The following is a 21,769-nucleotide window of genomic DNA, read 5'->3' as shown; positions in this document are numbered from 1 at the left end:
AGGAAAAAAATATCCGACTCATTTACAACGTAAGCATACAAAGACCGTGTATGCTTATGCTCATTGATCTTCCAAAACCAAATAATTGTGGCATAGACTAACGTAGGCTCATGTTCGTATCACTAACTTTACTTCCATATATTTACTCTTCACCTACATCATATCACAACATACACAGTTATGCAAGAACATGATTTTTTTTTGTTCAAACAACCAAATAATGGTGGCATATGGTCAGTAGATTTTTTAAATATGTTTTTTTATATATTACATTTTACGAGACTATGTGTATAAGTTTTTTTTTGAAAACGGGCATAACTATGTGTATAAGTTAAAAGGTAAAAGGTGTGATAAGGCAAATTATTATACTAAAAATGAAAGAAGATTAAATACAAACTAATAACAAATAACATGTACAACACAAATTATAACACTATTAAATTCTATATATATTTAATAAAATATTATATATATATATGTCTAATATGTATATATATATAAATGTTACACAAAATATATATAATATTATATACACATATTATATATACCATATATTATTAATTGAAATTTGACAAATCAATTTCCGCCCTTTAGGGCGGGTCCTAAACTAGTTTATTTTACAATACGAAGGCCACATTTTTCTAATGCTTTAGGCCACCAAAATATTCGTCTTGTTCCGAGGAAGCACTGTTTCTAAGGTACACATTCAAATGTTTTTTTTTTAATTCAAAACATGTCCACTGCGTCTTTTAATATTTTGAATTAAAAAAAAAACATTAAAAGCACATGTTCAGGACATTTTTTGCTAAATTAAAACTATGAATTTTTATTATGGGCCTACGGAAATAGCTAAACAGTGCACTTATATGGGCCTTCTATAAAGCCCAATCCATAAATCGGTTGACCGAGTGAGATAACAGCGGCGTTCTTCGACACTGTTCCTCTCTTTCCCTCTGATTGCGAAGAGCAGAGAGGTAGAAGCGGTGAAACCCTAGAAGTTTTTGAACAATGGTGAAGCTCACGGCTGATTTGATCTGGAATAGCCCTCACTTCTTCAATGCCGTTAAGGAGCGAGAATTGGAGCTACGAGGTTAAGACTTATTTTATTTCCCGTTACCGTTCTAGGATTTTTTTTTTCGTAAACCTAAACTCATCTTCTCTCGATATTATTTTGTTTGCAGGTAACAAGATTCCTGTAATCGAGAACTTGGGTGCTACTGAGGTACTTTTCTCTCTCTATCGAGTTTCTTTTCTTCATTGTCTGGTTGTTATAGACGAGTTTTTGTGGATGCGGTTTGAACGTTTTTTGAGTCTGTCTGTTAGGTCTCTGCTCCTTTGTTTTAATTAGCATCTGTTTTGGAACTCTGTGTCTTCGTGTATTAGTACTCTTGTTCTGATTGTGTGATTCGTTACTTTCTAGAGGCTCTTATGATATGCTGTTGTTTGGCTTACAGGACCAGTTCGATACAGTTGATCTGTCTGATAATGAGATAGTTAAGCTCGAAAACTTCCCACTCCTCAATCGCTTAGGGACTTTGATCATAAACAACAATCGGATCACCAGGATTAATCCTAATATTGGAGGTAACATCCTCCTCTTTGTTCGTGTTGTAACGAAAGGTTTAAGTTTTTGACACATTGTTTGCTTTGTTGATTAAAGTATGGTTGTATGTCTGCAGAGTTCCTACCGAAGCTGCACACTCTGGTTCTTACAAACAACAGGCTTGTGAATTTGGTTGAAATTGATCCCCTTGCCTCCATTCCAAAGCTGCAGTACCTTAGTTTGTTGGATAATAATATCACCAAAAAGCCAAATTATCGCCTTTATGTGATTCACAAGCTGAAATCACTTCGAGTATTGGACTTTATAAAAGTCAAAGCCAAGGTGAGAGAGGACCCTTATTCTTTGATTTATCCACTGCTCATATTTGCTTTACTCTAGATGACAAGTAGATCATTTACCTGAGAATCCTTTGTTTCCTAACAGGAGAGAGCTGAAGCTGCGGCTTTGTTTTCATCCAAGGAAGCGGAAGAGGAGGTTAAGAAGGTATCTCAGCAGGAGGTTCAAAAAGTGGTGGATACTACAGAAGAACCAGAGACTCCAAAAGTGGTGGCCCCAACCCAGGAGCAAATTTTAGCAATCAAGGTGCGATTATTTCTAAATCGAGTCAAATTGAATTTTAAGCTGAGTAGCATAGGGTGGTACGATGTTAAAAAAGAAGAAGATATTTCCAAGATAGAAACCACAAAAGCTCCTTGAATTGTTTGTGTTGAAAACTGGAAACTGGGTAGGACAAAGCATTAGTAGATGATAGTAATATTCGTTTTTTTTTTCATTGCCATCATGTTCTAGGCTGCAATTATCAACTCCCAGACGATAGAAGAAATTGCAAGACTCGAACAGGCTTTGAAGTTTGGCCAGGTTCCTGCAGGCCTGATAGTTCCTGATCCTGCATCTGGTGTTAATGACAGTTCTGGTCCTATGGAGGTAGGGATCTTATCCTAAAATTTAACTCATTTTTTTATGAGTCTTTTGACTTTAACGTAGGTAATATATGGGGGGTCTCCTGATTACTTCAAACGTTTATAGGATTAGGATGATAGGATCTAAGTAGAACGTTATTGGAGTTTGGTTATATTTGTTGTTTAGGTCTTTTAGTTATCCGCATTAGTGCGACTGGCCGTTTTGATTTATTGCTTCTCTCTTTTGTTTTTATGGACCATGTACCTCTAATACTTTGCTGGAACTGTGAAAAGGTCAAGTGAGAAATAGTATAGGACAAATTATTAAAATTCCTTTTTATTGTGCGGTAAAACCCATTTGAAGAAATTAGGATGACTATGCGATTGGTTTGCTTGACTGGTTGATGCTGCTGCTTTGAATTCATAAAAAAAAACATTTTTATAGGTTGGATCGTGTACTAAATACTGTCTGCATTTAATGTCCTCCAGGAATAGAAAATGTGGCAGTTGCTCCTTCAGACCGTAGTAGCTGCTGCTCGAATTGCTCACAGCAGTTATGTCTGACAAGCTTTATTGCTTCATGGTCATGTAAGACATCCTTAGGAAAATTGTAAACTACTTGTGCTCAAGAGCATCTGTTATTGAACCCTTGAAAAGAGTGGCAAAGAGGATTTTGTAATGTTTAGTCTGCAATCACAGAAAGAGATGGTGCACAGTGCACACAGAATTTGCCAAAGCTCTTTTTTCGCATTATACTCTCTTCTCACTTCATCTTGAATCTCGTCCATCTATGTATACTTCTACAGTTCTACTGAGTGACAAGTTCAGAAATCATAAAAAATATCCATACTCCATCGGTTCTTAAGCAAGACACTCGTTAATGATTTGTTGAAAGGATGCACTGTTCCTCTCTCAACATCAACCATCAAACATGCTGTAAAAGATGTAGATATCTTAAGATTTACATGGAAACTACTTAAAGAAAAGCCTTTGATAATACTAAGGTAACATCTTGAATTCAATGGATCCATCAGACTCGAATGTTAATTCTCTCCACCATCTCGTTAACATATGAACAAGTTTTGAAGGGACATTGGTGGAGAACAATAATGCAATTTAACAGTAACTACTTGATCACCAGGTCTTATATAGTCGTGACAATTTTAAACAACAAAAGAAAACAGTATATCATCTTCTAAAGTCGTAAGAATCTTACAAAGGAAAATGAATGCAAGTACTGAGAGGATGCAGAATTGCAGATATAAACAAATTCCGATTACTCCATACGTACAAGCCTTCCTCCTCTTCTGATTCATCATTAAACTAAAAAAAAAGATGTTGCAGGGTGCAGCAAGCAATGCATATTCATGGTAGTGGGCCAGCCATATCCGTACAAAACATTCAAATAGGTCGAACACACAATCTTCAAGGTAATATATAGATATGTTCCTTCATGGTTTCACGTGACATTGTTCTTGGTTATATTACATTTTCCTGAATTCTCAACTTTACTAGACATGGAGGAGAAGGTATATCGTACATTACACACTAAAGATCATAAAACGAAGATGGAGACACTTTTGCTAGAGGTATTAACTCTTTGTTTTTGTATTAAGATTACATGAGGTTGCTTTGGTCAAGAACAGAAAGGTTCTTCTCACTCTACAACACTATTTTCAGAGCTAATTTGAGTAATATGTTAGTTTGGAGACTAAAATATAAAAGAGGCAAATAAGCCCCACTTTTCTGGCCCAGGCCCGTTTACAGAAAACCCTATTTTTCCAGAAGATATAAATAATCATTGCCTTCGGCATTTTGTTTCTTCGGCTGTTTTAAGGTTTAGACTTGTCGCGTCCACCAAAGAGAAGACAAAAATGCCGGCAGGACATGGAGTTCGTGCTCGAACGAGGGATCTGTTCGCGAGGGGGTTCAGGAAGAAGGGTACAATCCCATTGTCCACTTACCTCAGAACCTTCAAGGTCGGCGATTACGTCGATGTTAAAGTGAACGGTGCGATCCACAAGGGCATGCCTCACAAGTTCTACCATGGTCGTACTGGTCGCGTCTGGAACGTCACCAAACGCGCCGTTGGTGTCGAAGTCAACAAACAGGTCTGATGATGTCTCATCTCTTGTGTCTTATTATATGTAAATGTTACTCCACTGCGTCAATCTAATTGTTGTATTGAGATTTGAGCTTAGTTAGATAAGTGAAATTAGATTAGTGGCGGTTAAGCATAATTAGATTGGTGGATAACGTGATTGACTAAATTAAATGTTTCAGATCGGAAACAGGATCATAAAGAAGAGACTTCATGTGCGTGTGGAGCACGTGCAGCAGTCTAGGTGTGCTGAGGAGTTCAAACTGAGAAAGAAGAAGAACGATGAGCTCAAAGCTGCAGCCAAAGCCAGAGGAGAGACGGTAAGCACCAAGAGGCAGCCTAAAGGACCCAAACCAGGATTCATGGTTGAAGGTATGACCTTGGAGACAGTCACCCCAATCCCCTACGACGTCGTCAACGATCTCAAAGGAGGCTATTAGTTCTTACTCTTCTTCCTTGTTCTTGCTGTGTGTTTTGGAACTCTGCAAATGTATTTTTTGTAGCGACTTGAACTAAGAATGTGATTTTATATGAGAATTTTGCAATCCAGTTTTTCATTTTATGTGTAATGTGCTTAATCATTATTCATTTTGTTTATCAGAATCATGATTCAACCAATTAGATTGAGCCTATATTTTATTTTTCATTATGAGAACAGTTGTCGACCAGTATGAATAAGTATGAGTTATGTAAAGATATCTGCTGAAGAGAGTCAGAGACCAGCTGCTTATTTGTATTGGAGCTTTTGGTTATTCTGTTTGCTCATAGAGTTTCCTAAAATAGATACAGAGAGAAACCTCATTTCATCCGTTACTTACCTAATTTTTCTTATAGGCTGTTTCATGAATCACTCATATTCCAACCTCTCTCTCGATTATTGTTTCTACGTTTTAGTTTTAAAAGTTTAATCACGAAAGATTGAGAAGATTTCACTTAGTCGGTTCTTGTTCTCTCTCAAGTGAGTGTAATCTCTTACACTTCCATAAGGATTGACTATGGAGGAGTATAGGTTCTCCTTGGGTGAAGGTCCGAGTTGTTGATGTTGCTTGGAGCAGGGTATTATGATTGAGACCTTGGAGCAGGGCAATGGAGATCAACGAAGGATGAAATCCCTGGTGCATGCAAAACTTATGTCTTTTCAATTTCTTTCATTCATCATTAACAATGAGTTTATGTCGGTACAACTTTGGACAAAGGAAAAGCTTGGAGTTCTCAAGGCAATAATAGCATTAAAGAGGTTGCAAGCTCCGTCGAAGAAGAAGGATTTCACGGTGGAGACCCGATCGGAGCGGACAAAGGCAATGGCGGTGGAGACTTTGTATATGTCTCTCTAGGCTGACCACATCTTTGCTACATATGGCTTCCATTACCTTTTTTTAATCTTTATTTTCATGTATAAGTATTCGGTTTGTCTAAACTAAGTTTGTAGGGTTGTTTGTACTAACTTTAAGTCCTTTGAGAAGTTTTAATTAAAATTATGTTAACAGAAAAAAATAAGTTTCACAAGTAAATAACAAATGAAAAATAAATTCGATAACTAAGATAAATTTATTTTAATAATAAACTAGTAATAAATTAAAGTCAAACAAACTTTTTTCCTTATTAATTACCTTTAATTAGTTTTCCAGGGCCACCAAACATTACAGTATGCCCCCAATATTTTTCAATGATTGGCTTTCTTCTCCCATACCACCCATCAAAATCACTTACTTCCTCACTATTCTCTTGTGTCACATCAATGACTTTCTGGTTTTCAGCATCTACTACCGAGCATAAACGAGCGTATGCATAAAGTCGCGGATCTTCTACGTACTTAATTAGTAGTCCATTTCCCATCGGACTAGTCTTTGTGTTTGGAACTGTGAACAATTCGCCACCCCAATAAATTTCGTCTGCATTGTATGCTAAATCAGTGAATATTTTAGCCGGCCAAAAACCAAGAGCCTTGTACTTCTTTCCTTTTCCAGTGAGTAACCACCAGTTTCCATTTTGTGGATCCTTATAAGAAAACACAAGTTTAAAGATAAGTTTTGATATATTATAAGGTTCATGACATAGTTTAAATATGAAAATATAAAAGTAACTTTTTGGATAAGTTAGCAATTAAAAAAGTAATTAATTAATACAAACTTTGCTAAATTAACTTACTCGGTGAATGAAAAATCTACATTCCATTATTCGCACAGGGATCTCTGAGACTTTGGGAAATGCATAATCAAGAGGACTATTGTTGTTCACTATCACAAAACCGGGACAGTTCGTATTGAAACAGTGTTGCTCACGTGTCTATCCATTGAGAAAATATTAATCTGATATTAGTAAAATAAAGAAGAAAATCCTAATAATGCTGATTTATTAGAAATCATAACCTTTTTTTTTTTTGAAAAAACTGAAAGTATAACCATTTATGTGATGTATGTAGAGCTTACATGGAAATATGAAAATTTTCGGCAACGATTGTCTCCATAGAGCGTCGGGTTAACCTGTCAAAAAGACAATTTAAGCAAAATAATAAATATTTATATATTTACTTATATTAATTTTCGTTTACTAAGTTATGTGAAAACTATGAATGTTATGTTGTACCGTCCAACCAGCCTTGATGAAATCTGTACCGTTGGAAACTTTTATTAAACCAGAAGAGTATTGAAGTTGATGAACCATTGGAGTTTGGTATAAACTGAAATGAGCAAATCCTCCTCCAAAATCCATATGTGAGAAAGAGTGCTTTTTTGTTATTTTGTTTCCTGCATACTATTAAATTTCACTATTTTTAATCTAACTTATTAAAAAAATACTAATACATTTTGTTTATGCATAAAAACTAAATTGAGAAAGAGAGGAGAATTTATGCAACATGTAAACCCGGTTCGGAATCGGTTAGAGGATGAATACTTGAGTCAAACATTTGGTTGAATGTCTTTTGTCTGATAAGGTCTTCTTTGGTAGTTCTTCTTATTGGGACTGTGCCATGTGGGCATCCAACTTCTATTTCAATATCACCTTCTTCTTTCTCTTCTTCTTTTTCAACTTCCTCTAGTCCATTCACGTTGCTTGGTCTCATCTAATGGGGGAAAGTATATAATTTTAAAATAATGATAATTTAAAATGATGCCTGACATAATATTTATTCATAAATTAAAAGATTATTACTTCAGGATGAAAATCATGGGTTTTCAAGAGAGCATGATCAAACGCAGGTTGTTTGTAAAAATCTATACAATCATAGATATCACCATATTCAGTCTGCAAAAGATAAATACAATAATCTATCAAAACAAAACAGTGAGGTTTTGTTAGGAGAAAAATTATAACTGAAAAGTTATATATGTACAAAAATATATGTATATAAATAAAGTAAAGCACGAACCTTGACTGTCTTAACAGATGGTTTATTTATAAGCTTAAGTTGTCTCTCTAATTTCAAATCCTCTTCATATAATTCTCTAGTTGCAGGCTTTGCAACACAACTTGTCAACAAAAAAACGGCTAAAATGAAAAATTTCATCCAAAACATACTAAGATCAGTATTAGTTCTTTTTGAATGGTTGTTTTCTCCTAACCCCATACACACATACTTATATGATTTTGTTATGAGCGCTTATACACATTAATTGAGTTCACAAAGAATTTGAAATTTTAGTAATTTGAGAATAATAGGAAGTTTGCGATTTCTTTATGAATAAATCTATTAATTATAACTAGGAAAGAATATGAAATGTATTGCACCAAATCTTGAGTTGAAGATAGTAAATACAGAGGAATATGCAGTGGCATATTCTATTTTTCTTCTATTATCTAGAAGGAATTTGGATTTTGGCTCTAATATATCACCTACCCTGGAATCAATCTTACTAATACCATTTATCACATAAAACATTTTTTCACCATGTTTCAAACTAGGAACACAACACCATCAACAAATGTGATTAGACAACCTGTGCTCAGACCAACTGACAGTGGAAGAACTAGATTTAAAATTTATAAGGGTCATATTTTTTTATCATATAAAAGATATGTATATCAGATTTAAATCCATAACATGTGGGTCAAAAAGAAAAATTTTGACCAATTCACCATAGCAACAACTAGGGTAAATACATAACGATAGTACTACAATTTTCAATATATTTATGATTTGTTTTGTATTTAACGAATATTTGAATTTTTTGATTTTTTCTGTTTTGGAAAAATACGGATATCCGAAAAATTTATGAATTTTAGATTATTTGTTTGGTTTAGTTCAAATATTACAGATGTAAAAGTATAGAAATCATTTAGATATTTGAGAGATTTCCAATTTTGATTTCGGTTCATTCAGTTTTTGAAAAGATATGAGATAAAACGTCATACCTAGAGGATATGTTATAGGAATTATCAAAGTAATACCAGTAACAACGTGATGGTCTATACTCCAAAAACATGCATATGCATACAACCATTACAAACCCCAAAGATAGCTGTTCTTATGATCTGTTTATATTGGTATCTTTTGATTTTATGCAAGAGAGTATGTGTCAATAGTTTAATTAATTTTTAAAATTAATTATATATATATATCAATTGTATAAATTAGGAATTAGATATATGATAAAAATATAATATAATTAAATTAATAAATATATAAATGCTTAGTATGGATAATAAAATTAACTTTAAATTTAAAACAAACCAGAAACAAAAATCAAAAAAATTATAAAAAGTGTGAACAATAAAAGTAAACTAAATATATAAATAGGCAATAATATTTATTCAAACATAAATCACTGAACTTTTTGGTTCAATTTCGGTTTGAGTTTTTCGAGTCCGATATGATCCAGATAAAATGTATATGCCTAAAATATATAATGTGTATAATGAGAATATTAAAAAATGAAAAAAAAAACAAAAAAAAAACGGTCACGTGGGTAAAGGCATCATATCTTCTTCTACCTCTCTCTCTTGAGTGATACAATTACAGAGAAAACTAAAACCATCAGAAAAAAGCTTGAACGTAACAAAATGGCTGGAAATCTATTCAAACACACAGTTCGAGAGTGTATCTAACAAGGTGATCACGCTTGTCAGAGACGACCAACAAAGTGCTAACGCCTCCACTGGATGTTATTCGAGGAGGTAAAGGCAAATGCACCATGTCAGGCGGTGGAGGTGGAAGCACCGGTAGAGACAAATCGCAACCAAAAACGGACCCAAAGTAGGATCTTGATTTTTTTTTGTTAAATTAGTAATTTTTCTATTGATTCATTGTTGAAAGGTTGGTTAGTTATCCACATTAGTGTGGCTGATTTCATTATCTATTGTTTACCTCAAATGTTTACCTAAGTGAGAGAACCAATGTCTTTCATTTCTGAGAATGAAAATAGTATAAGGACAAGTTATTAAAGTTACTGTTATATTGTGCGGTAGAGTCTTTTGAATACATAGAAACATATTGATGGGTTGGATTATGTACTAAACAAGCACCAAGAGGTAGAGGCGAGACAATAAGCACCAAGAGTTAGTCTAATAGGATAATAGCAAACCTTTTAATAGGATAAAAGGACCCAAACCAGGATTCATGGTCCATGGAGACCCTCACCCCTATCCCCTAATACGTTGTCAACCATCTGAAGGGAAACTATTAGATTTTTACTTGTTCCATCATTTCTTCTTTCTGGTCACAAACTTATCCTATTACTTTATCATTTTCGGTTCACTCTTTCTTTTTTTATCAATGTTTCAAAATATTTACATTTTGACTTATTAAATTCATACTAAAATAGCAAATATCAGATAAGCTACTAAGTAAACAAAAAGAAGAAGAAAACTACTAAGGAAATCGATCAGTATATAGTTATTATACATTGTTTAATCTATCGTGTTAACTAATTTTTTTTAAATAACAAGAGGTAAAATATACTAAATGGAAACTAGTTGAAAATTTCGGAATCTACTAAGTTAGTGGGGTAGGTTGATTATGTCAAAACCCAGGCAGGCCACACACCACACCACAAGTCGGATTAGAACAAGTTAATCCGTTTCGTAAACATTAATTTGTTGTTTAGCGATTAAACATAAATGCAACGACCTTACCTCAATTCTCAAACCCATGGGACAATGTCACAAAAGCCCAATTGATGATTAATGCTTCCCAGATCATAATAAAGAAAAAGAAGAATTAATGAGCAAACAAAAAAAAATTACTTTAAACACAGCAATATTTATGTCTAGAGCTCTAAAGCTATGCCAATCACTAAAGGCTTTCATAAATCATTTTTTGGTTATACAATAAAGACAAAATTAAAACATAATCCAAAAGACAACAAGGAAACAAAAGGGCCAAAAAAAATCCCCTAATATTCCACTCCACTAGCCTACACTCCACAACCCTTTTTATATTTCGTCTTTGTATACTAGTAAATTGCTGAATGGGCATGATCCAAGCATTGTGAAGTATTTACACTGTTCCGAACTATACATATGGGGACAGATGAAGAATGCTGACATGCTTAATATAGGGCCCATTAATAGTGGCCGAAGTTCCAAATATGTCAAAATGCAAAGAAAATTAATAACAGATTAAGAAAAAAGAGAATAGAAAGCGGTGAGACCCTCTGTCTCTCATGGTGCGTGGGCTTTTGAGTCCGAGCTTGAGCCCTTGTCCGAGTCCAAGCATGTCCCCATATTCTTCTTGATTTTTGTGAATTTTTGTTTTTTTGTTTTGTGAATTTTTATGATTTCTTTTGAATTTTTTATGATTTTTTATTTTCTGTATTTTATGTTTATTTTATTAATAAAATAATATAAATATTTTTATGATTTTTTTGATTTTTTTATAAATATTCATATTTACTGTATTTTTATATTTATTTTAGTAATAAAATATATATTTTAACAAAAAAACAAAACGACACGTCATTGATTTTGAAGAGTATCGGTTATAGTTTTTACTTGATGTACAAGTAAGTCCAACTGAAAGTTTTTTATAATATTAGCGTCACTTTGAAAGTTTAAAGTGCTTATTAAATAGTTTTATAGTTTAAAATGTAAGTGGATATCCCTTTAAAGGTTTTTATGCGATTTTTCTATTTTATTTTTGAGATTTATTTGTTGGTTAGCAGTTAGATTGCATGGAAACTCGGATAAAGGTTTGTTTCACGTTTCAGAAAAGTTTTGGAATCAGAATCTCTTGGAAATTCGTGGAAACTCGTTGAAACTCATTAAAAACTTGTTTCCAAAAATTTCATTTTGGAAACTTGCGTTTTAACTTTAGAAACTCATAAAAAACTTATTTCTGTTATTTAAAATTTTAATATGATTTACATGTTTAACTATTACTTATTTTATTTTTGTATACTTAACATAAAACTGCTATTTGTTGATTTATATTTTTAGATAAACTAGACAGACAATTGTTAATCATCTATATTATTAAAACAGAAATACACATATAGAATGTCCTTTAATTTTCAGTGTTATTTACACTTCCATGCCACTGACATTAAATAATATTTCCTATTTTATTGTTGTCTTTTCCACTTTGATTAATGTGTTTTCCAAAATTAAATTTGAATTAAATAATACTTCCTATTTTAATGCTTTATCTTTTCCACTTACATTAATGTGTTTTCTAAAATTAAATTTGAATTAAATACACTCCATTAACTTCTCAATTAAATCAATGTCAAATTCAAAAAAATACATTTTTATTGGACAAACAATTCATGGAAATTATAATATCAACTCTTCATTGAACAAATCTGAACGAAAAAAGTATTACCAAATTTAAACCTAAACTAGATAATATCCAAACGGATTTACCATTTTGGTATCTAGAGAACCATAACTAAACCTTATCCGAACGAAATATTTCGGATATTCGAATATATTTAAATCATATTTATATACTTCAATATGTTAGCTATTTTTCGAGTTAATATCCAAGATATAAGCTATTTTAAGTTGATTTGAATATAAAAAATAGTCAAAAGTAAACATTTAAAGTAGATAAATAATAATCAAAACACCAAAAATACTTAAAATATATATATATATATATATATATATATTTTTTTTTCATCCAAATATTCAAGTTAAATTTATTTTAATTTTTAATTTAAGTAATTTAGCTTATACTACTCAAATTTACATGTTATATTTTTTAGATTGAAGGATATTTAAAGATATATAAATTTTGAAAATTTAAAAATAATTTAAACGGGTTATCAAACCCGCAAAGATCTAAATCAAACCGGAACCAAAGTTTATAAATGTCTGAATAGAGTTAGAATCTTTAAACTCGAAAATCTCAAACCCGAATAAATTTTAACCGAATTTGAATGGATACCCAAATACCTATCTCTAGCTTAGTCATTATAAAACGATCAAATATTATAAATATACTATTTAGTATAAATAAATAAAAACTAAAACTGAAAATTAATACCTGTGCGGTCGCACGGGTCAAGATATATTTCAGATTATATATATAAACATTTCCAAAACGTTATCATTCCTAAAAAAAAATAACAATCACGTTCCACGTTTCGTTTCCATGTTCCGATCCATGCAACCTAGGTTAGCAGAGATGATCACTAACCAGTGGGTAATAAACTAGTAATTGTGTTTATGAATGGTAATCTCGTTCTGAATCATGCTAACTTTTTATTTGAGTTTGAACCTGTATCATTAATTTCATTTCTAGTCTTTGGAGTAATATTCATAGTTGCTTCGCAGTCAGTAAAGTTCTCTTGTTACCCAAGTCTTGTAGACTTGAGATTATTGTCCCTCTTTCAGCATTTACTTATTTATTTATCTGCTAATCCTTTCCCAACTGTTTGTTACATTTCTTTCGTTGCTTTGCAACCTTTATCTTCAAATAAGCAAAGATCGCAGGACTCATACTCATTTGCACAAACAAAGTACCTATCATCTCACAGCAACATCAGTTAACTATCAAATGGATATATAAAATATAAACACCTGCCAATAGCAAACATAAGATCTCACTGGGAAAAGTAACGTTTTAACCATAGACATGCTCTGATTCTTCTATATATCTTACATAACAATAAAACAAGCCAACACAAACAAACACGGCCCAGGGCAATTTGATAACAAATTTCTAAATTTGATTTTAATCTCGAAGGCCTAATTCAACCTCGAGTTCATCATCTTCCTCAAAGAGCTTCAACAGCCGGGCATACTGCTCGTCTCTTTTCTTCTTCTGCCATAGCTTGTATAGAAAGAAGGAGAACATTGCTACAGCCACAAATCCGACTAGTATGAGTATTACTTTTGCGCCTCTTCTGCTAGAAGTATTGTGAGACTCTGTCTTAACTTCTTTATTTGTGGTATTGGTATCACCTGAAAGACCTGGAAATATCACATCAAAAGACTTTAATATATGCCTGATCTTAGCATGTCAAGAAAACGTTTAGGCCTTGAAAAGGCCTGTCCTCAAAATGACTTGCATGTTGCTTATCTTAAAAAAAAAGAAACTCTAAACATAGACAACAGAGAACAGCAGCAACAACAAAAACAACACTACACAAAAAATAGCAGGATGACCTTTTGCCTATTTCTTTTAATGTCTGAAACCGGGGACAAGAAAAAAGATTCAGCCACTTTAGTGCAGCATGACCATAAAACTGCTGATGAATTATACCGAAACCATGATGGTATCTACATGAAAAAACAAGTGAATCTCGTTCCCACAAAAGTAATATATAGCCACACACCATACCCATGAATTGAACCGTAACATGTTGTTTTAACTAACATGTGTTAAGAACAAATATATGTGTGCTCAAGATCTATTAACAGAGGAATACTAAAGTCTCCTTAACTAAAATGTTTCAATCCTTAAAGCGAAAGACCAATACGTAACCACATTAATACAGATTAAACATACGGAATCTAGATATAGCCTAGTTCAGCTAATCTCGCGAATTCAAAATCTAACATCTCCAAACGAAAAAAAAAACGATGGATTCTCTACCAAACTGACAAAGAAAATTGGGAAATAAGATTAGGCAGATTTTGGAGAAGACGAACCTAGGACAAAGTGCAGAACAGACGAAGTGAAGAATACCAGATGCCGCCACGAAAGACCACTCGTCGAGGTCTCTCTCATTTCTCTCTACACACGGCAACTCGGCAAGGAGGGATCGACTTGTGAAAATAGAAACAAATGAGACTTATTTATTTCATGTCTTGTAGGAAAGGATCAATTCATTCGGTCTGTGACCAAACAATTTAAATTATGTCTTATGTCATGAAATAAAATAATGTCAACATACCAAGTGGACTAGTGGAGACAGAGACCTGTACACTCAATCTTACCAAATGTCATGAAAAAAAAGGCCAAGACCCATTGCCTACAGACGCCGACGGAGACTCATTCTCCAACGTCATTATACTTCTGTTTTTGGTGAACATCTTTATACTTTAGAAACATGAAGTACCCGTAATGATAAAATAGAAGACTTGTATCTGACAGTCTTGAGATTTTCACAATATGAAAATAAACCTCCGAAACAACGCGCAATTCCAGAACTATTAAGTATTACTTAAGACCACAACCTCTTGTCCTTAAACCACTGTATTAGACATAAGCGACTCATAGTATATCAAAACCAAAAACTAATTGTCAAACCAAACCAATTATCTTTTCACTTGAAGCACTTGGCGTCCAAGAGAGCTTCACCTTCAAATGGCTCTGCGTCTTCGATCATCTGGCTAACACGCTCCTTCTGTGCTTCATCCGAGATGTCAACCTTTGTCCATTCGTACAGCTCCATGTCGTACACCTCGTCCATTATGAACTTTGGGATCTCTGGCCCTCTGAACAACCACAAACCCTTCACCTTGAACGGAGCCTCTGACCCGCAGATCAGCATCTTTCCAAAGGCGTACTTACGAGCCAAGTCCATTCTCTGAAGGAACCCGCCTACCTTGTTGAGCGTCACAAAGGACACCATGTTCTCGTCGTTGTACTTGTAGTCACAGAACCATAGTGAGTATCCCTCTGGGTCATACATGTCCCAGAATCCTGCATTGAGCAATTTAAACATGGTGATGAACATAATCATGATACTTAACTCCATAAGCTAAACGATTCATGCATCTCCATAAGAAGCGAGGAATAGGTAAAAGAGAAGATATCACCACATACCTTTAATAGCAACCTCACGGAAGTTAGATTTGGTGTTCGAGTAAAGCCTCTTCCACTCATCCAGAACCATTGGGCTTGGTGGTAGCAAATCAAGAGGGTTCTTTGCTTTGGGCTTTGGTGCCTCTTCTTCCTCTTCAACAACCTTAGGTGCCTCTGGTGCAGGGGCAGCCTTTTTCTTAGGCTCCTCCTTGGGCTTTGCAGGCTGGGCAGCTTTCTTGGAAGCGACAGGAGGGACAGCTTCAGTCTGTTTGACATCACCCACAACCTTCTTGAAGTTCGGTTGGTTGATAATGGTCCAGAAGTATCTCTCAACATGAGGGAATGCAGAGGTAAAGCTCTTGGTCATGACAGTGGCAAATCCAAGGTTCAAGTTGCAGACAGTGATGATATCAGCGAGGGTAACGGAGTGTCCAACTAGGTAGGTGTTGGAAGCGAGATGAGTGTTCAGGGCTTCAAGTGCTCTTTTCAACGCAGAGATAGCGGCTTCCTCACCCTTTCACACATAAACAATCAGGGATAAGAATGAAAACAGGTGTCCTAATTGCTATAGTGAATGAAACAACAAATAAAGGATAGTAAGCTTACAGGTGCACTGTATGCCATAAAGCCCATTCTTGGGCCGAACCACTTCAAGATGTTACCATATATCTCCAACGTGGAGAAATCGCTCCATTGCTCAACGTGTGCCTGCAAAGTAAAAAACATGCAGATAAACATCGAGAACACGAACAAATAGATAAACAAACAGAAAGTGCAAACAGATTAGAAAAGAGTAGCAGTGGTGAAACAGAAACTTACGTATTCGATCAGAGAGGAACCGTTCAAGGAGTTCTCACCGTTCAACCGGCTTACTGTAACGAGATATTAAAACATCCATTAGACCAAAATGGCAACAACAAATTAAAACAGACATGGGGATAAATAAATGATTCTTATACCATAACGGGCAATGGCGTTGCTCTCAAATATGGGACCCTCGGGAGTCTCAAGTACAGGAACCTATTAAGACCAGTAGCTTTTTCTTAGCCAAAAAAAAAAGAACTCAAGTTTAAAACGAATGACATTGAGATATCAGCAGAGCTCTCATACCTTTCCCAAAGGATTCATCTTGAGGAACTCTGGGGTCTTGTTGGTGACACCCATCTGAAAGTCAGAGGGCACATCGATCTTCACACCAACGTACTCCGCAGCAATGAGTGCCTTGTCAGCATTTTTGTTTCCCTTGTATGTGTGCAACACCTGCAACCATTAAAAGATTCCAATGTCACAAAGTGATCAGCGCTACTAATCAAACAATTTCTCAGCCAAATACATTCTCGAGCTTGATAAGTAATCTCAAGCTCAAAACTTAAAACTAGTGAATAGTAGCTAGATGTCGAGACTAACATAATTTCAAATCAATTTGGAGTGCCAACAACCATTCAAGATCATAGATTTTTTTTTTTTTGCTAAATGAGATAATAGATTCTTCAACAAAGTTAATACGAATCCGAAAGTTTCTAAAGAATCGAACGGTTACTACAGTTCACGGATTTATACAAAAACATGCAAGAACCTAAGAGCCGTCAACAAAGATAATCTGAATCAAGAGAACTACTAAAATCGAGCAATTACTACAGTTTGTGCTTGCTTCTTCACGATCATATATCAAATACAGGATGTGATCGTACAAAGTAAGCTGGAAAATCAAAAATTTAAAACTCACCAAAGCCATTGCTCAGACGGACTCCAACTTCGGATACTGGATCTGGTTTCAAGGTAAAACATTAAGGAGTGAGTTCTCAATTGATACCCGATGAAAAGAAGCTAATATGATAATTCGATACTTCGATCGATGAATCTTACCAGAGAGAGGTTAGAGGCGAGCAAATCGAGAGAAGAGTCTAGTGAGGCGGAGAGAGCTGTAGACGAAGTAGGGTTTTTATATTCGTAGTGTATTCCTCTCTCCTGGGTTGGTTTGGTTTGGTTTGGCCGGTTCTATTTGGTTTAAATTCTGCTTTTCTTTATATATATCCGATTGGGCCATCTGTTAGCTTGGGCCCAAAGAAAGCTAATTGGGTTAGGCTCCGAACCGGGTTACATTCCGTTAAGAAAATTGGAACGTAACCGGCCGTTAAGTCAAAGGATCGAAGATTAGGTTTGCTTAAAAACCCTAGACGCCATCACCTTCATTATCTTCTCCCACTGTGGCTCCGTCTCTACCAAATCTCGGATTGCTTTCGCGGTGGACTCGATTCACTACTGCTACAAGCTCATCCTTAAGGTCCTCCTCTCCCCTCTTTTGCTCCTTAACCAGCTCTCCCTAGTTCTTTTAAATCTATTTACCGTTGTTTCGATTCGATTTTGAATGTTTCTGTTTGGTCAGGCACTGTCACGGAATGGCATCTGAGAAGAAAAGCTCCGTGAGGAGAGATCGTCTTCTGGAGATCGAGGTCGCCGTGCGTAAGTGGTGGGAAGACGAGGAAGTATACAAATCCGAGTCTCGTAAGGATCCTCCGAAAGACGGGGAGAAGTTCTTCGCGACGTTCCCTTTCCCGTATATGAATGGCTATCTACACATTGGCCACGCCTTCTCGCTCTCCAAGGTTGACTTCGCTTCTGCTTACCATAGACTTAGAGGAGCTAACGTGCTGCTCCCGTTTGGGTTTCACTGCACTGGTATGCCGATCAAGGCTTCTGCTGATAAGCTTTCTCGCGAGATCCAGCAGTTTGGGAACCCTCCTGTGTTTACTGCTGAGGAAAGCGTCAAAGAAGTTAAGGAGGTTGAGGAGGAGAGTGATACACCGGCTTTACCGGGTCAGTTCAAGGGGAAGAAGTCGAAGGTGGCTGCGAAGTCTGGTGGACAGGTTTATCAGTGGGAGATTATGCGTAGCTTTGGTCTTACTGACAGTGAGATTGCGAGGTTTCAGGATCCGTATGAGTGGTTGTACTACTTCCCTCCGTTGGCTGTTGAAGATCTCAGAGCGTATGGGTTGGGTTGTGACTGGAGAAGGTCGTTCGTGACGACTGATGTGAATCCGTTTTTTGATGCGTTTGTGAGGTGGCAGATGAGGAAGCTGAAAGCTATGGGGAAGATTGTGAAGGACCGTAGGTACACCATCTTCTCACCTTTTGATGGCCAGCCTTGTGCTGATCACGACCGTGCTAGTGGTGAAGGTGTTCAGCCGCAGGAGTACACGCTTGTTAAGATGGAAGTGGTGAAGCCGTTTCCTCTGAAGCTGGGTCCTTTGGAAGGAAAGAGAGTGTTTTTGGCTGCAGCTACTTTGAGGCCTGAGACCTTGTATGGACAGACAAACGCATGGGTGTTGCCTGATGGGAAGTATGGGGCTTATGAGATCAGTGAAACTGATGTCTTCATCCTTACGGAGAGAGCTGCACGCAACCTTGCGTACCAGAACTTCTCGAAGATCCCTCAGAAGCCTTCTTGCTTGGTTGAGTTGACAGGGCAAGATCTGATTGGACTCCCTTTGAGGTCTCCCCTTGGGGTGATCGATATCATCTATACTCTGCCCATGTTGTCCATTCTGACCAACAAAGGTACTGGCATTGTCACCTGCGTCCCTAGTGATTCCCCGGATGATTACATGGCTTTACATGACTTGAAAGCAAAGCCTGCTCTTCGAGAAAAGTTTGGTGTGAAAGATGAGTGGATGCCCTCTGATATTATACCGATTATCAACATTCCGGAGTATGGGGATAGGACTGCCGAAAAAGTCTGCTTGGATCTGAAAATTAAAAGTCAAAATGAGAAGGATAAGCTTGCTGAGGGTAAAAAGTTGGTGTACCTGAAAGGATTCACCGAAGGAACCATGATTATTGGAGAGTTCGCTGGTAGGAAAGTTCAAGAAGTCAAGCCCATTATCAAGGCACAGCTCATAGAGTCCGGCGAGGCAATTCTATACAGTGAGCCCGAGAAGCCTGTGATGTCAAGATCGGGTGATGAATGTGTTGTGGCTCTTACCGATCAGTGGTACATAACGTACGGAGAATCAGAATGGCGTAAGATGGCTGAGGAATGCTTGTCAAAGATGAATCTTTACTCTGAAGAAACAAGACATGGCTTTGAGCACACTTTGAGCTGGCTTAATCAGTGGGCTTGCTCTCGGTCTTTTGGTCTTGGAACTCGTATTCCCTGGGATGAACAGTTTCTTGTCGAATCCTTATCTGATTCCACTCTGTACATGGCTTATTATACTGTTGCCCATATGTTTCACGATGGAGACATGTATAAAGGCAGCAAGTCTTTGATTACCCCTCAGCAGATGAATGATGAGGTGTGGGAGTATCTCTTCTGCGATGGCCAGTACCCAAAATCATCTGACATTTCATCGGATCTTTTAAGTAAGATGAAGCAGGAATTTGACTACTGGTACCCGCTTGATCTTCGCGTCTCAGGAAAGGATTTAATTCAGAATCATTTGACGTTTTTCATCTACAACCACACTGCATTGATGGCGACTCGTAACTGGCCTCGTGGTATCAGATGTAATGGTCACATTATGCTGAACTCTGAGAAAATGTCGAAGTCAACTGGGAATTTCAGAACATTGAAGCAGGCTATTGAAGAATTCTCTGCCACTGCTACAAGGTTTTCTTTGGCTGATGCGGGTGATGGCGTTGACGATGCAAATTTTGTATTTGAAACTGCAAATGCTGCAATTCTGCGCCTGACAAAGGAGCTAACATGGATGGAAGAGATTCTGGCTGATGAGTCCTCTTTGAGATCGGGCCCTGCGTCTACATATGCTGATAAAGTGTTTGAGAATGACATGAACATTGCTATCAGGTTGACTGAAAAAGCCTACAAAGATTGTTTGTTCAGGGAGGCACTTAAGAATGGGTTTTACGACTTGCAAGCTGCTCGAGATGAGTATAGACTCTCTTGTGGATCTGGCGGCATGAACCATGACTTGGTACTGACCTTTATGGATGTGCAGACACGCCTCATTGAGCCAATCTGTCCTCATTATGCAGAATATGTTTGGAGGAAATTTCTGAAGAAGGAAGGCTGTGTGATAACAGCAGGCTGGCCAGCATCAAATGAGCCAGATTTGGTTCTCAAGGGTGCTAACAAATATCTGCAGGATTCCATCGTCTTAATGAGAAAGCTTCTGCAAAAACAGCTTTTAGGATCCAAGAAGGCTGCTAAGAAAGGCGCTCAAGTAACAGCAGTGGCAGAAGAGAAGTTGAAGGGCCTTGTGTATGTGAATGAGGAATTTGATGGATGGAGAGCCCACTGCCTCCAGATTCTGCAAAGCAAATTTGACCAGCAAACCCGTTGCTTTGCCCCTGATGCTGAGATACTTGCAGAACTGAGGGAGACATTGCAGAAAGAGGGCCAAGCGGAAAACTTCAAACAAATTCAGAAGATTTGCATGCCTTTCCTTAAATTCAAAAAGGACGAGGCTATAGCTATTGGTGGCCAGGCTCTGAATTTGAAGCTACCTTTTGGAGAGATGGAAGTTCTTCAGAGTAACATGGACTTGATCAAGCGGCAGCTTGGTCTTGAAGAGGTTGAGATCTATTCTGCGAGTGACCCTAATGTCGTTGCTAGAGCTGGTCCACATGCTTCACTCCTGAAGCAGAATCCTCCATCTCCTGGCAGTCCAACCGCAATCTTTGTCAACAGGTAAAACCTTGTTGTATATGACAAATCTCCATTATAATAGAAGTAGCATGGATACTCGTTTTACTTCTCGTCAATTAACTGAACTTCTTACTGTTCTTGCACGATTGCCTTTGCCTTCATGTCTAAGAATTTCCTCATGAATCACAGGGTTTGAAAAAGCGTGGGATATACAACGACAAGTCAAGAGGTCGAAAGGCTTGGCGTATGCAAGGTGTTTTGGTGTTTTTTACGAGTCGGATTTTATATGCAACTGTTTTGACTTCTTTGCTGTGTTTTTACCCTTTTTTGGTATTGTTCAGTAAGACTTTCTATTATTTCTTATCAATGACCCTTGTTTCATTTCGCATATTCATCCTGCTACTTTTCCTGATCGGCTACAGGTTTAGCTTCTTACTATAGCTGTATTGTCTAAGCGCTTTGA

The 21,769-nt window shown here is 36.4% G+C and overlaps 5 protein-coding genes across 5 annotated transcripts; 3 read left to right on the top strand and 2 right to left on the bottom strand.

The window, feature by feature from the left end:
- The first annotated feature begins 913 nt into the window (after nt 1–913).
- Nucleotides 914–3,199, top strand: LOC108805203 (U2 small nuclear ribonucleoprotein A'). The gene is made up of 7 exons (XM_018577176.2): nt 914–1,090; nt 1,182–1,222; nt 1,455–1,584; nt 1,680–1,885; nt 1,988–2,146; nt 2,354–2,488; nt 2,953–3,199. Exons 1-7 carry the CDS (start codon nt 1,009–1,011, stop codon nt 2,956–2,958), a joined length of 759 nt encoding a protein of 252 aa, XP_018432678.1. The 5' UTR covers nt 914–1,008; the 3' UTR covers nt 2,959–3,199.
- Nucleotides 3,200–4,278: 1,079 nt separating this feature from the next.
- LOC108805204 (60S ribosomal protein L21-1) lies at nt 4,279–5,133 on the top strand. The gene is made up of 2 exons (XM_018577177.2): nt 4,279–4,574; nt 4,747–5,133. Exons 1-2 carry the CDS (start codon nt 4,338–4,340, stop codon nt 5,002–5,004), a joined length of 495 nt encoding a protein of 164 aa, XP_018432679.1. The 5' UTR covers nt 4,279–4,337; the 3' UTR covers nt 5,005–5,133.
- Nucleotides 5,134–13,491: 8,358 nt separating this feature from the next.
- On the bottom strand, nt 13,492–14,732 carry LOC108863449 (uncharacterized). The gene is made up of 2 exons (XM_018637879.2): nt 14,600–14,732; nt 13,492–13,918 (listed from the first exon to the last, which is right to left on the bottom strand). Exons 1-2 carry the CDS (start codon nt 14,676–14,678, stop codon nt 13,680–13,682), a joined length of 318 nt encoding a protein of 105 aa, XP_018493381.1. The 5' UTR covers nt 14,679–14,732; the 3' UTR covers nt 13,492–13,679.
- Nucleotides 14,733–15,092: 360 nt separating this feature from the next.
- On the bottom strand, nt 15,093–17,681 carry LOC108863448 (probable elongation factor 1-gamma 1). The gene is made up of 8 exons (XM_018637878.2): nt 17,565–17,681; nt 17,425–17,466; nt 16,809–16,958; nt 16,658–16,718; nt 16,518–16,570; nt 16,305–16,406; nt 15,720–16,212; nt 15,093–15,596 (listed from the first exon to the last, which is right to left on the bottom strand). Exons 2-8 carry the CDS (start codon nt 17,431–17,433, stop codon nt 15,217–15,219), a joined length of 1,248 nt encoding a protein of 415 aa, XP_018493380.1. The 5' UTR covers nt 17,434–17,466; nt 17,565–17,681; the 3' UTR covers nt 15,093–15,216.
- A 144-nt stretch (nt 17,682–17,825) lies between these two features.
- LOC108861921 (leucine--tRNA ligase, cytoplasmic) lies at nt 17,826–21,696 on the top strand. Its single transcript, XM_018635911.2, has 3 exons — nt 17,826–17,982; nt 18,085–21,348; nt 21,496–21,696. The coding sequence occupies exons 2-3, from the start codon at nt 18,098–18,100 to the stop codon at nt 21,500–21,502; spliced, it is 3,258 nt and encodes a 1,085-aa protein (XP_018491413.1). The 5' UTR covers nt 17,826–17,982; nt 18,085–18,097; the 3' UTR covers nt 21,503–21,696.
- The last annotated feature ends 73 nt before the right edge of the window (nt 21,697–21,769 follow it).

This window comes from Raphanus sativus, chromosome 5 (genome assembly GCF_000801105.2).
Source record: "Raphanus sativus cultivar WK10039 chromosome 5, ASM80110v3, whole genome shotgun sequence".
Taxonomy (NCBI): Eukaryota; Viridiplantae; Streptophyta; class Magnoliopsida; order Brassicales; family Brassicaceae; genus Raphanus; species Raphanus sativus.
The sequence above is the reverse complement of the archived record's forward strand: the minus strand, read 5'-3'. Positions and strand labels throughout refer to the sequence as shown.

Excerpts from the sequence above, each read along its gene's own strand:
- LOC108805203 (XM_018577176.2), top strand. The coding sequence starts at position 1,009 with ATGGTGAAGCTCACGGCTGATTTGATCTGGAATAGCCCTCACTTCTTC. Across the intron at positions 1,223-1,454 it reads AGAACTTGGGTGCTACTGAG|GACCAGTTCGATACAGTTGA; the intron begins GTACTTTTCTCT and ends TTTGGCTTACAG. Across the intron at positions 1,585-1,679 it reads GATTAATCCTAATATTGGAG|AGTTCCTACCGAAGCTGCAC; the intron begins GTAACATCCTCC and ends GTATGTCTGCAG.
- LOC108805204 (XM_018577177.2), top strand. The coding sequence starts at position 4,338 with ATGCCGGCAGGACATGGAGTTCGTGCTCGAACGAGGGATCTGTTCGCG. Across the intron at positions 4,575-4,746 it reads GTGTCGAAGTCAACAAACAG|ATCGGAAACAGGATCATAAA; the intron begins GTCTGATGATGT and ends TAAATGTTTCAG.
- LOC108863449 (XM_018637879.2), bottom strand. The coding sequence starts at position 14,678 with ATGAGAGAGACCTCGACGAGTGGTCTTTCGTGGCGGCATCTGGTATTC. Across the intron at positions 13,919-14,599 it reads TGTTCTGCACTTTGTCCTAG|GTCTTTCAGGTGATACCAAT; the intron begins GTTCGTCTTCTC and ends TGATATTTCCAG.
- LOC108863448 (XM_018637878.2), bottom strand. Across the intron at positions 16,719-16,808 it reads AGATGAATCCTTTGGGAAAG|GTTCCTGTACTTGAGACTCC; the intron begins GTATGAGAGCTC and ends TGGTCTTAATAG. Across the intron at positions 16,213-16,304 it reads TTATGGCATACAGTGCACCT|GGTGAGGAAGCCGCTATCTC; the intron begins GTAAGCTTACTA and ends TATGTGTGAAAG.
- LOC108861921 (XM_018635911.2), top strand. The coding sequence starts at position 18,098 with ATGGCATCTGAGAAGAAAAGCTCCGTGAGGAGAGATCGTCTTCTGGAG.